At 38.6% G+C, this 15,607-nt stretch overlaps 2 protein-coding genes across 3 annotated transcripts in view; one reads left to right on the top strand and one right to left on the bottom strand.

Moving 5' to 3' along the window:
* The window catches only part of LOC103515983 (1,4-alpha-glucan-branching enzyme-like), a 53,476-nt gene that overhangs the window by 25,712 nt on the left and 12,157 nt on the right, over window positions 1-15,607 (top strand). Inside the window, exon 6 of the mRNA XM_017446884.2 lies at window positions 9,126-9,219. Within this exon, the coding sequence (XP_017302373.1) occupies window positions 9,126-9,219 (94 nt within the window). The remainder of the gene's footprint in view (window positions 1-9,125; window positions 9,220-15,607) is intronic.
* On the bottom strand, window positions 6,032-7,198 carry LOC113470230. Of its 2 annotated transcripts, none has more exons than XM_026828502.1 (2): window positions 6,689-7,198; window positions 6,032-6,509 (listed from the first exon to the last, which is right to left on the bottom strand). In XM_026828502.1, the coding sequence occupies exons 1-2, from the start codon at window positions 6,695-6,697 to the stop codon at window positions 6,288-6,290; spliced, it is 231 nt and encodes a 76-aa protein (XP_026684303.1). In that variant the 5' UTR covers window positions 6,698-7,198; the 3' UTR covers window positions 6,032-6,287. The 2 variants fall into 2 exon arrangements, with proteins under 2 accessions (XP_026684303.1, XP_026684302.1); XM_026828501.1 differs by having other exon boundaries at window positions 6,032-6,532; window positions 6,712-7,198.

Genomic DNA, 15,607 nt, shown 5'->3' with positions numbered 1-15,607 from the left:
GAACTTCTTTTCTTTTCACGATTCTTTTCATTTCTCTTCTCCATTTTCTCAACACAAAGAGGAGTTTTTTTACCTTCTTTTAAAAAGAAGGAGACGAAGGAGAAGAAGAAAAAAAAGTACACATAGAAACATAAAAAAAAAAACACAGAGAGAGAGAGAGAGAGAGATAGATAGATAGAGAGAAAAGAAACAGTCTTTCTAAGTAATAAAAAACCTCAAAATCCAATCCTCGGCCTTAAAAAAAACCAATGAATTATGTATTGTATGATCTAACGAAAATAAAGTTTCCCTGGTATGGTTGTTATACTCTCTACTTACTTTTTTTTACTTTCTATTTTTTTTTTTCCGTCTATTTTTATAAGAGAGAAAAAAAATCCTCTCTAATCCTTAATCCTGCCTCAACAGGCCTACAATCCTTCTCTTGTTGTTGTTTTTGTTGTCTTTGTTGTTGTTGCTGGGGGTGGTGATGGTGTTCATCGTTGTTGTTGTTGTTGTTGTTGTTATTGTTGTTGTTGTTGGGGGTGGTGATGTTGTTGTTGTTGGTTGTGTTGGTGTTCAAACTTTTTATTTTTTACTTTCTATTTCTTCCATTAGTATTATTATTATTATTATTATTATTATTATTATTACTATTTTCGTATCTTTTTCCATATTACACCCCCTCCTTTTCTATCTCTCTCTCTCTTTCCTCTTTAGCTCTCTCTCTCTCTCTCTATTCACAGGCTTTGTTTCCAGTTTAGTTCCAGTTCTAGATTTTTCTCTCCTCGCTCTTACTCTCTCTCTCTCTCTTTCTCTCTCTCTCTCTCTCTCTCACTTACTCTCTCTCACTTGCTCTCTCTTTCTCTCTTGTTTCAACAAGCTTCAACATCACAGGGAAAAATAATGAAAAATTGTTTTCTCTCTCCCTCTTTTCCCCCCCTCTCTCTCTATTTTCCTTGGAACAAAAGAGCCTTAGATAATTAAAATTTTCAAATTAAATCCGCTTATGTAAAGATACAATACATAGGGACCTATGTATTGTACATTATAACAATTTACAACGCATAAATATACAGGGTGTTCGTGTTCATAATCATAAAGTTCCCCCCTTAATTTTTGAACGTGTCGACCGCGCCGGGAACCCGGGACCTCCAGCGTACAAGCCTAGTGTGATACCCACTCGGCCACTGAGGTTGCTACTGCGGGAAAATTCCTCTGAAAATTTGGTCCCACAGAAAAAAGTAAAAAATACCTTATTTTATCCCACGAATGAACTTTCACAAATGATCAACATTCTGGGTATTATAGGCTCATTAACGTCTAACGCGCAAAAAATACTATGTCAAAAATGATCAACTTTCTAGGAATTGTAGGGTTAGGTAGCACGCAAAAAATGCTATATCACAAATGATCAACTGTCTAGGAATTATAGGGTTAGGTAGCACACAAGGTAAGGTACCCTAGAAATTATATACTAACGTTATCGTATGTACGGTTATGTATATTAAGGCTTTTGCATATAGCATGTAAATTAAATGGAAACCCCCATCTGCCTATTTGCCTAATACCTACATATCTGGTCTAACAGGACATAATTTCTATCTCTCTCTCTTCTTCTTCTTCTTCTTCTTCTTCTTCTCCTATCCATCCCTCCTCTTTCTTTACTCTATATTTCTCTCTCTCTCTCTATTTGATTCTTTGGCTCTCTCCCTAATTCTCTTTCTCTCTCATCCCTTTCCTTCATTCCTTTTTCTCTCTCCCTCTCTCTCTCTCTATTTGATTTCTTTGGCTCTCTCCTCAATGCTCCATTTCTCTCTCTCTCCCTCTTCCGATTACTCTATATTTCTCTCTCTCTCTATTTGATTCTTTGGCTCTCTCCCTAATTCTCTTTCTCTCTCATCCCTTTCCTTCCTTCCTTTTTCTCTCTCTCCCTCTCTCTCTCTCTCTCTCCATACATAATTTCTTTGGCTTTCTCCCCAATGCTCCATTTCCCTCTTTCCCCTTTTCTCCATTTCTCTCTCTCTCATACCATTTCTCGTTTCGTCCTTAATATAATGTTAAGAAAACATCCTATCCTATCCTTCCTTATGTAAACATCCTTTAGCCTTTAGCCCATTGATGTTCACAAGGGTCAGATTGAGGGAGGTGTAAAGCTGTCTCCACACATAGTCGACACAGCTTAAGAAGACCAACTCTAGATTTCACGCTCAAGTCTAAATATATATTTGATGAAACAGTGGGTAGATCAGGGCCTTATCCAGGATTTTCATTGAGGGGGACCCAAGAGTCCAAATAGTGATGTATCAAGGGGTGAATGCTCCAAAATTTTCAGAGCCTGGCCTACAGTAAAAGTAGAAGGACTTATCCAAACCTGGTCGACCTATATATCAAATTAAAGGTCTTTTTACCAGGATCACGAAAATGGTGGTGCAATTTTTTTTAATATCATATTGATGCTGATACATTCTTTTCTTCAGGAATTGTCCAGATTCGCCAATATAAATAAAATTCCGAAATTTTGAAATACCTAACTCCATTTTTCGCCGGTTTACCATCCCTCAGTCTCCGAGAGGGAAATACGACTTATGCTGATATACTCCAATAAATATAATAATAATAATAATAATAATAATAATAATAATAATAATAATAATAATAATAATAATAATAATAATAAATTGAAGACATTTCACTTTTTGAAGAGGGACCAATCTCAGTGGTGCAGTGGTTAGCGCGGTGGACTTCGGATCTGGAGGTTGGTGGTTCGAGTCCAAGTCAAGTCATAAAATTTAGCGTAGTGCATTAAGCAGGGAACGACATTTGTGACAAGCATTTATGCCTAACACAATTAAAATTCCTTTGGAAGAGGGGGGAACTGTAACTCCCAGATTCTCGTCGTCCTGAAAGCGAAGAGAGAAGATTCGTCATTCGTAGATTCGTAAAAACTGGGAACTGAATAATAAACAGAAAAAAAAAGTTAAAAAGATAGGTAGGTACGTACGAAAAACACAAAAACCCGCGAGTCAAGTAGGTAGTGTAGTGTAGGTAGTAACGTACTACGTATACTAGTACGAATGTATAACGTACAGCGTACAGGTGCATGCAGCATGATTCATAAATCTGGATCTCTAGGCCTATGCATGCCTTTGTTCCGGGTAAAAATCGGGAAATCCGTATTTTTTAACCATTTTGCTAGTTTGTACCGTATATATATGCCGAAAAAAAAGTTGGCAACCCTACCCAACACCTAAGCCTCAGAATGGGCTTTTTGTGTATGAAGTTGAGCTCCAGAGAGAAGGAAGACAGGATAGGAGAAAGCTAGCCGTTCAGGGAACAAACCTTATATCTTCAGGATAAATCCGCGCCGGGCGGGAATCGAACCCGCAGCCTAGCGCATGCAAGGCAGACTTGCTACCAACCAAGCAAACTAGACTGGCTTGCCATACTAAAGGAGGTAAAGTTGTTATACCCACAAAAATTGTGAAGAAGCTCTCAGCTTCACCAAAAAGAATCCATGAGCCAGCCTAGTTAGCTTAGTTGGTAGTGGGACATAGAATATCTCAGTCTCCCTTTCTGCCATCTCCCTTTTCTTTAATCTTCTTCTTTCTCTTCATAAGTTGCTGCCTAATCCTCCCCCTCCTCCTCCTAATTTCCTCTTTCTCTTCAGTATTTCTTATTCTCTCCATCTTCCCTTTCTCCCCCTCTTCCTCTTTCCCTCCACTTCCACCCTCTTCCTTTCTCTCTTTCTCCTTCTCTTTTCCTTTCTTTTTCTTTTCTCTCCCTGTTCCTCAGTCTTTTCTTTCTCCTCCTCTTTATTTCGTTATTTTCATACTCTCGTTATTTTCATACTTTCATACTCTATGTTGCTTCTTTGCATTTCCTGGCTTCCTTGAATAAACTTTTAGAACTGTCCGACTTACAGTTGAGAAGTTGCGGTTTCCCTCCATGCGCTTCCATCGGACTTCCCAGTTGACGTGGACTGTAAAAAATAATATTTACAATTTTATTTATTCTTTTATTTCATTTCAGGTGGAATAGAGAAGTTCACAACATCGTACAACAAGTACGGTATTCATGTTCAGGCCGACAATTCAGTGCGATGTTTTGAATGGGCCCCGAGCGCTCAACAGTTGTACCTCACGGGTAAGTTAGACCAATCAGCAGATACAACATGGAAAAAGAAAAGATCAGTTTCGGGTTCCATAAAAAAAAACTTCGCGTCACTTGGCAAAAGTCAAAGGGCTTTAACGCCAGCCTAGTTAGCTTAGTTGGTAGTGCGTCTGCCTTGTAAGCGGTAAGCCGCGGGTTCGATTCCCGCCCGGGGCGGATTTTATCCTGATGGGATAATGTTCGTTCTCCGAACGGCTGGCTTTCTCCTATCCTGTCTTCCTTCTCTCTTCGATTTTGGGACGATAAGACCATAGCAGTTACAGTTCCCTGTCAAACCTCTTAAAATAAAAAAAAGGGCTTCAACGCCCCTGTATAACTATACTAGGGTCTTTAACGAGGGGGGTTTTATCTACCATTCTGCGAGGAGCTAGTAAGTTACTGACATGAACCTCACCCACAGCCTGAGTGGGGCCGGGAAAATGCCACAAACACACGATTGCCAGATGGTCACCCATTCGGATACTAATCACGCTCAACGTTGCTTAACCTTCAGTGAACTAGGTATTAGTACTTTGACATATTGATACATAGCAAAATACTGGGATCTCTGACAAACCATCCAATATAATCTGGGTAGAAGTTATTTGGTCAATTGCTGCTGGGGATAAAAGTACCAACCTATCTGAGAATCTATCTCTTGATTTAGTTGAGATTTAATCATTGGATTAGAGATCAATACATGTGTTTGACTTGTAAATCTTAGAGCTATTTCACAAACCTACTTCACTATTTTCCTTATAATATTGTCATCTTCTCATTAAGTTAGATTATGAACTGGTATGCTCATGTAACATACTGCCTGATACTTCCCGAGAAACTTTGATGACTTTGATACCCAAAATAAGAACTTACAGACATCTATTTGCAATAACCTTTGGGTTTACCTTCTGCTTTCATTACCTACGTTGAATATTACATAGCTAGATATAACTTTCAGAATGAATGCAGGCAAACACATCAGGTAGGTTATTTCCCATTTGACATTAGCTGAGGTAGCCTATTTCATAATAGGTATGATTTACCCAATGGAATTTAAAACACCTGACGTGAACCATGTCTGATAAAATAACTTGCACACAAATGTGATTGCTAAGAATAAAACAAAGTGTGAAGAATTACCAAATAAAACACTGTTTCCTTGTTGGACGAGAAATTAAAATATGGATGAAAAAACAGGGCAGGTTTTTTTTAAAACAGATGAAAAATCACAAACGTACACACTGATGTAAACAGGAACAAAACAAATTCGTGACAAATGTGACCGTCGTATTTGATCAAAAAAAACACAAAGAATTAATTTAATGATCAATTAATAGGAAATAATTACACAAAAAAAGTTTTTTTGTGTTAAAAATTAAAATACTTTCGACGTGCAGATCTTCCCCGTCCAACGATTTTCACGAAACTAAAATTAATTTTTTTTTCAAGTTTATTGGAATGAAGTTAGCAAGAACGGCGAACGTCAAGAGTTGGAATCAACTTTTTTGTGTAACGCGAAATGTTTTTTGAAGGATAATCACATTGGCAATGGAAAAGGAAATAAGATGCTGGTTGAGGAGGTAGGTAACTAATAATCAGAATGCTAAGTAAGAAATTTCAAGACATTCCAAGAGTTGAAACAGGAAATAGAGATTTGCAACGAGAAATACTTCGATGTAAATAGAAGGAAGAACATAGCAAAGAAGAGAAGGAAGTACATGGCAAAGAAGGAGGAGGAGGAGAAGAAGAAAAAACATGGCAGACACATGGCAAAAAAATCTGACAATGAAATTTGCCAGCAAAATTGATTAAATTTATAGATTTGCATTTTGCATTCGTTCTGTGTAGTTTCTTTTTCTATTTTCATTTCCCTTGCTTACTCATTTAATCGAAACAAGGTGGATTTCTTTGTTTTTTACTTTCCGTACGTACTTAGGTAAGTAAATAGGTAGAAAGTAGAAAGACGAAAAATGTCGTTTATCAAAGTTCCAAGTAGGTACATATGTAGGTAGGTACTGCAAAATTAAAGGTACCTAGGCGAATATTATTATCCTTTTCCCTTTCTGTCCTTTTCCCAGCTGTTCTATCCCAGCAGGATAAACAAGATACCTATATTATTATCATTATTCTTCTTGTTAAAGAAATCAATAGTCCATAACTTACCACACGACACCAAAAGCTCCATATCCGATAGGCCGGTCCGGCTGCACATCGAGCCCGGACCCCGCAGCGCCCACCCCCTCCCCGCCATGATTCACACCGGACGGTGTTGACGCTTGGTGCGCGTGGGGAGGTGCGTAGTACTGGGCCGCCGCAAGGATCGCATGCTGATTGGTCTGCATCATGGAAGACACGCCGCGCCCGTGCCGGCTAGGCCCAACCACGGCCATAACACCCGCCAGAGGAAACCCCGATGCGGGCGAATACACTGGGGACGCGACTACGGGGAAAACTTGGCCCGCGAGAGAAACTGTGAACCGCCCGATGGGGTTGAGAACGGTAGGGGTAGAATAAAGTGCCGAATACTAGGATAATGTCAGCGGAATTAGCATGATTCCACCACGGCCATAACACCCGCCAGAGGAAACCCCGATGCGGGCGAATACACTGGGGACGCGACTACGGGGAAAACTTGGCCCGCGAGAGGAACTGTGAACCGCCCGATGGGGTTGAGAACGGTAGGGGTAAGTAGAATAAAGTGCCAAATACTAGGATAATGTCAGCGAAATTAGCATGATTCTAATGAAATTTCAAGCGATGTTACACACATAAATTTTACACAAGTAATGCTTATTATTCGAGATGAAATTTACTTATTATTGCTTCCAAAATTCCCTCACACTTATTTCGATTAATCACTAGATCACACTTATTCACCGATATTAAAACAAAAAGAACACACTTCAAAATGAGTTTTCTTTGGTCAAGCCTGACTTTCTTTTGTATTACCTAATAAGTTACACACCTAGGTAAAGTTATGTTAAAATCTAATATTTGGTTAATTATGCTATTTAAAATAATTTCGATATTTTCACAAACTAATCATATTTCAAGGCAGTAAACAGTTTGAAAGGAAATTAGCAAGAAGTCATGAACCTTTTCAGAATGTTCCATTGTTCTACGAAGTACAAAATTTTGCCACTAGAGCGCTGCACTAGTCGGGGCGATGACCGAGAAGGTGAAAAACAGTGGATAGAAATGATTGAAATACATAATGAAGCCATTTTTACGGCCATTTTGAATCAAATACAAAGTGCACCACCTACAGTTGTGCAAGGTCAAAATTTGGAAAATCATCTTTTTTACCAACCCATCTTTAGAATTCATCTTAAATCTCCCAACACAAGATCTATTCTATTCTCAGACTCTCCCCATGGGCTACATACGTGACGGAGCCCCCAGTAGTAGGTCACGCCTATGAGCAGCGTATCTGGAATCCAAAACCCCAGGATAAACACAAGTGGACCTCTAGTAAGCCGAAGAAACCAGACAACCTCAAGATATATGAATCACACGTAGGAATATGTACGCAGGAACAGAAGTGTGCATCTTATGAGGACTTTGTACGCGTTCATGAGGAACGGAATTTAGCTGCCACAGTTACTTCGTCTTGGAAGCGGGAGACCCGCGTTTGATTCCCGGTGGGGTAAAAAAAAATACATGTGGGATAAATGATCGACATATCCCCACCCGTTCTACCTCCTGAAAGCGGTTATCAAAAATCTGGAGGCGCGAAATTAAAATAATCTTCCGTTTGTTACTCGGCCCGTGTAAGTATTAGGTACCTACTGTTCACATAATGAATTTTGAATTATCACATTCTTTCAATAAAGATCGAAAATAAAGAAAAAAAAATTATCAATAAAAAACAACTTTTTTCCTTTCCCAACTACCTATTCCAGTACATTCTCCAAAGCATTCCATTCCGAGATAATTTTCAAACAGTTGTGTTTTATTTCATACCCATTTACAATGGACATCATTTTCTTCTCGAGGTAAGGTAGAGCCAGGTCTAAGTTCAAACTCGTAACAACCATTGCTGCCCATGTCAAAAGTTCACTGATAACAAAATAATTTCCAACATAAAACCCTCCAAGTTGTTTTTTCCCTACGATAGCCCAGTTTATAATCAGAGTTTCTAAAGTTAGACAGAGGTCATATTGAATTTCCGTTTTTTAAAATCTCCAATTTCATTTGTCTGTAATTTTTCGGTGAGTGAACACATCATCTTCGCGGACGGTTGTTTTGTTCAGAATTTTATTGTTTTCAACAAGTTGAAAGAGATTTTTATTGTTTAGTGTTAAGTTGTCATTTTGTTTTATTTCTGCTGAGTGGAAAACCACAGTGGATTTTTGTACGTGTTGGTCGTTTTGAGTTGGATTTAATTTAATTAATTTGTAAGTAGATACTAAGTACTTCAGTAGGTAAGTAGGTATCTATTTGATGTATTTATATGTCCCGCAATACATTACTCGTACACTTATATTTAGATAGGTACCTACCTATCAGTAGGTAAGTATACCTACGTACGTTCTCTTGAATTTCTTTTCATTGTCAATTTAAGGTATAAGGCCAGCCACTCACCATCAGGTATACCTGACAAGTATCGGCTGAAAATTTCCGTCTGTCAGGTCTACCTGATTACTTGATGCTGAGCACACACACTATCAGGTCTCCCTGATAGCTCGCCCCTCGCCCTGGGCAGTTTTATTCCAATCCTGAACGGATAATGTTCGTTCTCGGAACGGCTGGCTTTCTCCTATAGACCTGTCTTCCTTCTCTCTTCGCTTTCGGAACGATAAGACCTTAGCAGTTATAAATAGGTACATAAACCCTTGAAAAAAGTTAGATTTCATGCAATGGTAACTTTCCTATTGTACTATCTATATGTCTGAGTATCATGTGACTCAGTGTCCGAGTGATTAACAGCACTGCCTCTCAACCCGAAGGCATTGGGTTCGATCTCTTTTTAATCACCTGCTTGTTTCTCCTTCTAGGTTATAACGCGGTTCAGTTGATGGCTATTATGGAACATGCATACTATGCTAGTTTTGGATATCAAGTTACCAGCTTCTTCGCTGCCTCTTCCAGGTAAGCCAAATCTTTAGGTTAGTTCTCCTTGAAATCATAAGGCCAGCCACTCACTATCAGGTAGACCTGATTGTAAGTGGCTGGCCCTAAACGAAAGCCTTACTATTCACATGCACTTCGCCTAGCTTGCTTGTGGCTGGGATGCCACTAGCACATCACTGATGTCCAGGAGGTCACCCATTCAAATACCAAACACGCGCAACGTTGCTTAACCTCATGAAAAAAAAAAAAAAAAAAAAAAAAAAAAAAAAAAACATATATCTCCCTCCCTATTTACCTACTTGAAGTTCAGTAGGTAGGTTAAAAATAGAACGTTTGAGCGGTTTGCTGTATGTTTTATACGCGGATTTCTGGGCGTCAATCCAGAAAAATACCTACCTATAAGCATAAAACGAAATGTGGAAATAAAAATGGGGGGAGGGAATGAATATACCCGCAAAATTCAAAAAAGTTCCAATGTCCCGGGTTCGACTCTCTCTCAAGAAGAAAAAAGTAGAAATTAAAAAAGCGTAGATATAGATTCGAGGTACTCAGTATACGTATTTTTTCACAAAATAGATATCAAATTTTCGAGAAAATATTTTTAAATTTGGCTACATTAGGTAGGCTGTAGGCTTGTCAATCTTGATTTCTGTAGTTGGTAGGTACCTATTAAACAAAAAGTGGCAAGTACGTAAATAATTGATAGGCAGGTAGTAGGTAGGTACCTTAAATGTAAGTCTTATTTTATCAATCAACTTCGAACGAGGCTGAGTGCACCCCGAAAATAATCAGCACGATTGTCTCAGACGGTCACCCGTCCAGATACCAACCATGTCCAATGTTTCTTAACTAAAAAAAATCAATCGATTTTCTTTGCTTCTTCCCCAGTTAGCTCTCACGTTAGAACCATGGGTAACTCACAGTCTGTAGACCCAGCCTCCATTCACATTCCTGAACTACACAAGCTGCTGGAGAGAGACCCCTACCTGAATCCCTACCAGTATGAGATGAAGAGACGCTATGGCCTTATGGTCAACTTCTTAGAGCAGTTTGAAAAGCATGAAGGTAATATATTATAGTGAGGATGGGTGAGGTGACTGGAAAAGGGAAAAGAAGGTGACTTATTAATTCCTGATAATGTCTAAATTGATATATGTATATATAGGTACCTACTACCTAACAACCCGTCTAAAAAAAAAAAAGCATACCAACCACGCAGAACGTTTCTTACCTTCAGTGATCCATAAGTCTGTGAGACTGCGGTCTGTCAGGGTCTGAGCGTGAGTGTGAGTGGTGGGCAGTGGGCACATTACAGGAACAAAGTGAAAATACATATTAAATATCCTACCGCGACAGATATGGTATAGTTTGCTCGTTGACTTGAAATTTATACCTCTTTCCTTTCGACCAATTTGTCTGTCAGGGTCTGAGCGTGAGTGTGAGTGGTGGGCAGTGGGCACATTACAGGAACAAAGTGAAAATACATATTAAATATCCTACCGTGACAGATATGGTATAGTTTGCTCGTTGACTTGAAATTTATACCTCTTTCCTTTCGACCAACTTTTTTTCAGCAAAACGCAATCGGCCTCCAGGAGAAGTTGGTAAATCTCATAGATAGAGTAAACACTAATAAATATCTACCTAACTGTGTGCTGTGTGGTTTTCTTAACCGTGATGTTCGATTTTCCAATAACTACCTACCTAACAAACTATTAGTAAATATAAAATAAAATAACTCACAAAATTTAAAAATAACCTAGTATAGTCACAGAATGTGATTTTCAGTAGGTACGTACAGATAATATGTACCTAGGTACTTACCTACCTTTAATATCTTCATATTTTAACCTTTATGTACCTAGGTACCTACTACGTACTATTTTCCTTGCCACCGTCATGATCTAGTTGTGTTATTGTTTTATTATCATGTCTTTCTTTTGCCTTGATTCAATTTTACTAACCTTTGACCCGATGAACATTAATTGCTTATCCTTCAAATTATCAAATTTATCTCATAGATAGAGTAAACACTAATAAATATCTACCTAACTGTGTGCTGTGTGGTTTTCTTAACCGTGATGTTCGATTTTCCAATAATTACCTAACTAACAAACTATTAGTAAATATAAAATAAAATAACTCACAAAATTTAAAAATAACCTAGTAGGTATAGGTACAGAATGTGATTTTCAGTAGGTACGTACAGATAATATGTACCTACTTACCTACCTAATATCTTCATATTTTAACCTTTATGTACGTACCTAGGTACCTACTATACGTACTATCTTCCTTACCACCGTCATGATCTAGTTTTGTTATTTGTTTTATTATCATGTCTTTCTTTTGCCTTGATTCAATTTTACTAACCTTTGACCCGATGAACATTAATTTCTTATCCTTTTAGTTATCTATCTAGTTTTGTCTGGTGCTCCGGATTTCCAGTTCTCATGTTGACCAGTTGACCCAACAACCCAACATGCATCCATCTAAGTGTTTTTTCTAGTTTCTTCTCTTCACTTGTTGATTAGCTATCAAGCTTTTAAGCCTCATTGTTCTGGCCTTTTTTGCTAGGATTTAAATCAGCTCCTCGATATTGTCCTTACGAGGCTGAGTGCACCCCGAAAATAATCAGCAGCACGTATTGTCTCAGACGGTCACCCGTCCAGATACCAACCATGTCCAATGTTTCTTAACTGAAAAAGAAAAATCAATTTGCCGATTTTCTTTGCTTCTTCCCCAGTTAGCTCTCACGTTAGAACCATGGGTAACTCACAGTCTGTAGACCCAGCCTCTGAGGCTGAGTGCACCCCGAAAATAATCAGCACGATTGTCTCAGACGGTCACCCGTCCAGATACCAACCATGTCCAATGTTTCTTAACTGAAAAAGAAATCAATCGATTTTCTTTGCTTCTTCCCCAGATAGCTCTCACGTTACAACCATGGGTAACTCCCAGTCTGTAGACCCAGCCTCCATTCACATTCCTGAACTACACAAGCTGCTGGAGAGAGACCCCTACCTGAATCCCTACCAGTATGAGATGAAGAGACGCTATGGCCTTATGGTCAACTTCTTAGAGCAGTTTGAAAAGCATGAAGGTAATATATTATAGTGGGATGGGTGAGGTGATTGGAAAAGAAGGTGACTTATTAATTCCTGATAATGTCTAAATTGATATATGTACATAGGTACCTACTACCTAACAACCCGTCTAAAAAAAAAGCATTCCAACCACGCAGAACGTTTCTTACCTTCAGTGATACATAAGTCTGTGAGACTGCGGACACTGCGGTCTGTCAGGGTCTGAGCGTGAGTGTGAGTGGTGGGCAGTGGGCACATTACAGGAACAAAGTGAAAATACATATTAAATATCCTACCGCGACAGATATGGTATAGTTTGCTCGTTGACTTGAAATTTATACCTCTTTCCTTTCGACCAATTTTTTTTTTCAGCAAAACGCAATCGGCCTCCAGGAGAAGTTGGTAAATCTCATAGATAGAGTAAACACTAATAAATATCTACCTAACTGTGTGCTGTGTGGTTTTCTTAACCGTGATGTTCGATTTTCCAATAACTACCTACCTAACAAACTATTAGTAAATATAAAATAAAATAACTCACAAAATTTAAAAATAACCTAGTATAGTCACAGAATGTGATTTTCAGTAGGTACGTACAGATAATATGTACCTACTTACCTACCTAATATCTTCATATTTTAACCTTTATGTACGTACCTAGGTACCTACTATACGTACTATCTTCCTTACCACCGTCATGATCTAGTTTTGTTATTTGTTTTATTATCATGTCTTTCTTTTGCCTTGATTCAATTTTACTAACCTTTGACCCGATGAACATTAATTTCTTATCCTTCAAATTACGTATAGGTTGTTGCCATACATAATACGTAGGTATAAGATAAGTAGACGTAAATAAATTCTACAGTTGATTTAAAGGTCGAACACACATTTCATAAGTTAACAGTAGGGGTAAAACCAAAAAGGTATTTTTCCCCCTCAAGACGATTGGGTAAAAAATAATATTTACAATTTCCATCGGGATAAAATCCGCCCCGGGCGGGAATCGAACCCGCGGCCTAGCGCTTACAAGGCAGACGCACTACCTACCAAGCTAACTAGGCTGGCCTTACTTCAAATTTTACTTCAAACATGTACCTGCCACAGTCCACAGTATTTCTCAGGCCAGGGACTCACGCTCAGACGGTCTGGCAAACAGTTTTCAGTGTAAGTGGCAGAAAAATCTCTAGAGACCTAGGTCCGTCAGACCGTCCAAGAATTTCCCGTTCCCCGTAATATGTCAAAATAAATGAGACCGACCTTGGTTAGACTGCGGCGGTAAAGATTCTTTTCAGTCCCATCCCAGCAGGATAAACAAGGTGCCTATCTGCCTATATTCTATTCTATTCTATTCTATTCAATTCCATTCTATTCTATTCTACTCTTGTTAGCAAGAAGTCATGAACCTTTTCAGAATGTTCCATTGTTCTACGAAGTACAAAATTTTGCCACTAGAGCGCTGCACTAGTCGGGGCAATGAGCATGGAGGTGAAAAAAAGTGGATAGAAATGATTGAAATATACAATGAAGCCATTTTTACGGGCATTTTGAATCAAATACAAAGTGCACCACCTACAGTTGTGTAAGGTCAAAATTTGGAAAATCATCCTTTTTTTTACCAACCCATCTTTAGAATTCATCTTAAATCTCCCAACACAAGGTACCTAAGTAGATACTTTGCTATAAATAGGTAGCTACCTAAGTAGATACTTTCCTATAAATAGGTAGCTACCTAAGTAGATACTTTCCCATAAATAGGTAGCTACCTAAGTAGATACTTTCCTATAAATAGGTAGCTACCTAAGTAGATACTTTCCTATAAATAGGTAGCTACCTAAGTAGATACTTTCCTATAAATAGGTAGCTACCTAAGTAGATACTTTCCCATAAATACATACCTAGATTCGTGAAGCTTAGTACACCTATAAGTCCTTTGGTCCCTACAACTAAGCCTCTTGGGCTTTTTGTGTGTACAGAGACCTACCTACATAAGTACTTATAGTTTATAGACCGAGTAAAACCTACCTACATAAGTACTTATAGTATATAGACCAAGTACCGAAGTATTTATTTTTTTTATTTATTTAATATACCTTATTTATACTGTCGGCTAAGACTAAAAAGTCCCATTATGCCAAGTATTAGGACAGGGAAAGTAAAAGTCTACAAGTACCTACTACCTACTTAGAACTACTTACTCAAGTAGGCACTTACTCATTTCAGGGGTTTCCCCAGACGGTATTGTCCCAAGAAACTGATCAAAATAAAGATGACTATCTCCCTACTTACCTAGGTAATTAGTTTAGCCATTATCCCCAAGCTACTGCCGCATGGCAGCAACTTTCCAGTGCGACGCAGACCAGTAACTTAGCATCAGGCGTCTCTTAAATAATCAACGCACAACATTGATTCCAACCCAATACATCCAACTTATGAGTCAATTATGAATTGTGATTCAGAATAGAACCTACATGAGTCATTAACAGTGTGTATTGAATACGGGATGGGCATGCTATGACACAGACGCGTAAAGTCCCAGCAGGTGTTAAGAGTAAAGTCCCAGCAGGTGTTTTTTTCCAAGAGTTGTGAAAGAGGGAACCGTCACTGCTACAAGGTCTTATCTGTGGTTCCTAAAGCGAAGTGCACCACGAAACGGCCAATTCCATTATCCCAAACGGTCATACCAACCGTCCAGATACTAACCAAGCACAACGTTGCTGAACTCCAGTGATCCGTGGCAGCTAGGCACAGTTTAAATAGGTACATGTATCCAAATTCAAACATGGGTATTGGGTATAATGGGTAACCTCAACCGATATCTACATAGGTAGGTAGGTACTAATGTGTATTGTAACTTGTAAGGTTATGTCTGAAGATTTTTTGTTTCTTCAGTAATTTCCGTTGTGGAATACTTTGATCTCAAGGCATTTCCGGACCAGACAAGATACTGAACTTCACTTGTGGAGAAATTTGGTGAAGTGAGCAGTGAGTTCCAAAAACTCAGTGAATGAGTGAGTGAGTCAGTCAGTTCTGAAGTCCTACAGACCTGTGCACCTAAAAACCAACAAAGACAGCATACAATAAACCAACCCTCCGTAAATACCAACGCACTACCCAACTAATATGACAACACAAATGAAATTAGCAAAAGTAAATATAAAATTTAATACAAGGCACAACAAAGGAAATTCTTTTAACTGCCTACCTGCTTCCATTCATGACAAAACCCTGAAGCTACAAAGAGCGAGGGGGTACCTATTTCACAGAGACGAAATCTGGCTAAAGGAAATAATATAAATTGCACCCACCTGAACCCCTGT

The sequence above is a fragment of the Diaphorina citri genome, unplaced genomic scaffold (assembly GCF_000475195.1).
Source record: "Diaphorina citri unplaced genomic scaffold, Diaci psyllid genome assembly version 1.1 scaffold1454, whole genome shotgun sequence".
Classification (NCBI taxonomy): Eukaryota; Metazoa; Arthropoda; class Insecta; order Hemiptera; family Psyllidae; genus Diaphorina; species Diaphorina citri.
The sequence above is the reverse complement of the archived record's forward strand: the minus strand, read 5'-3'. Positions and strand labels throughout refer to the sequence as shown.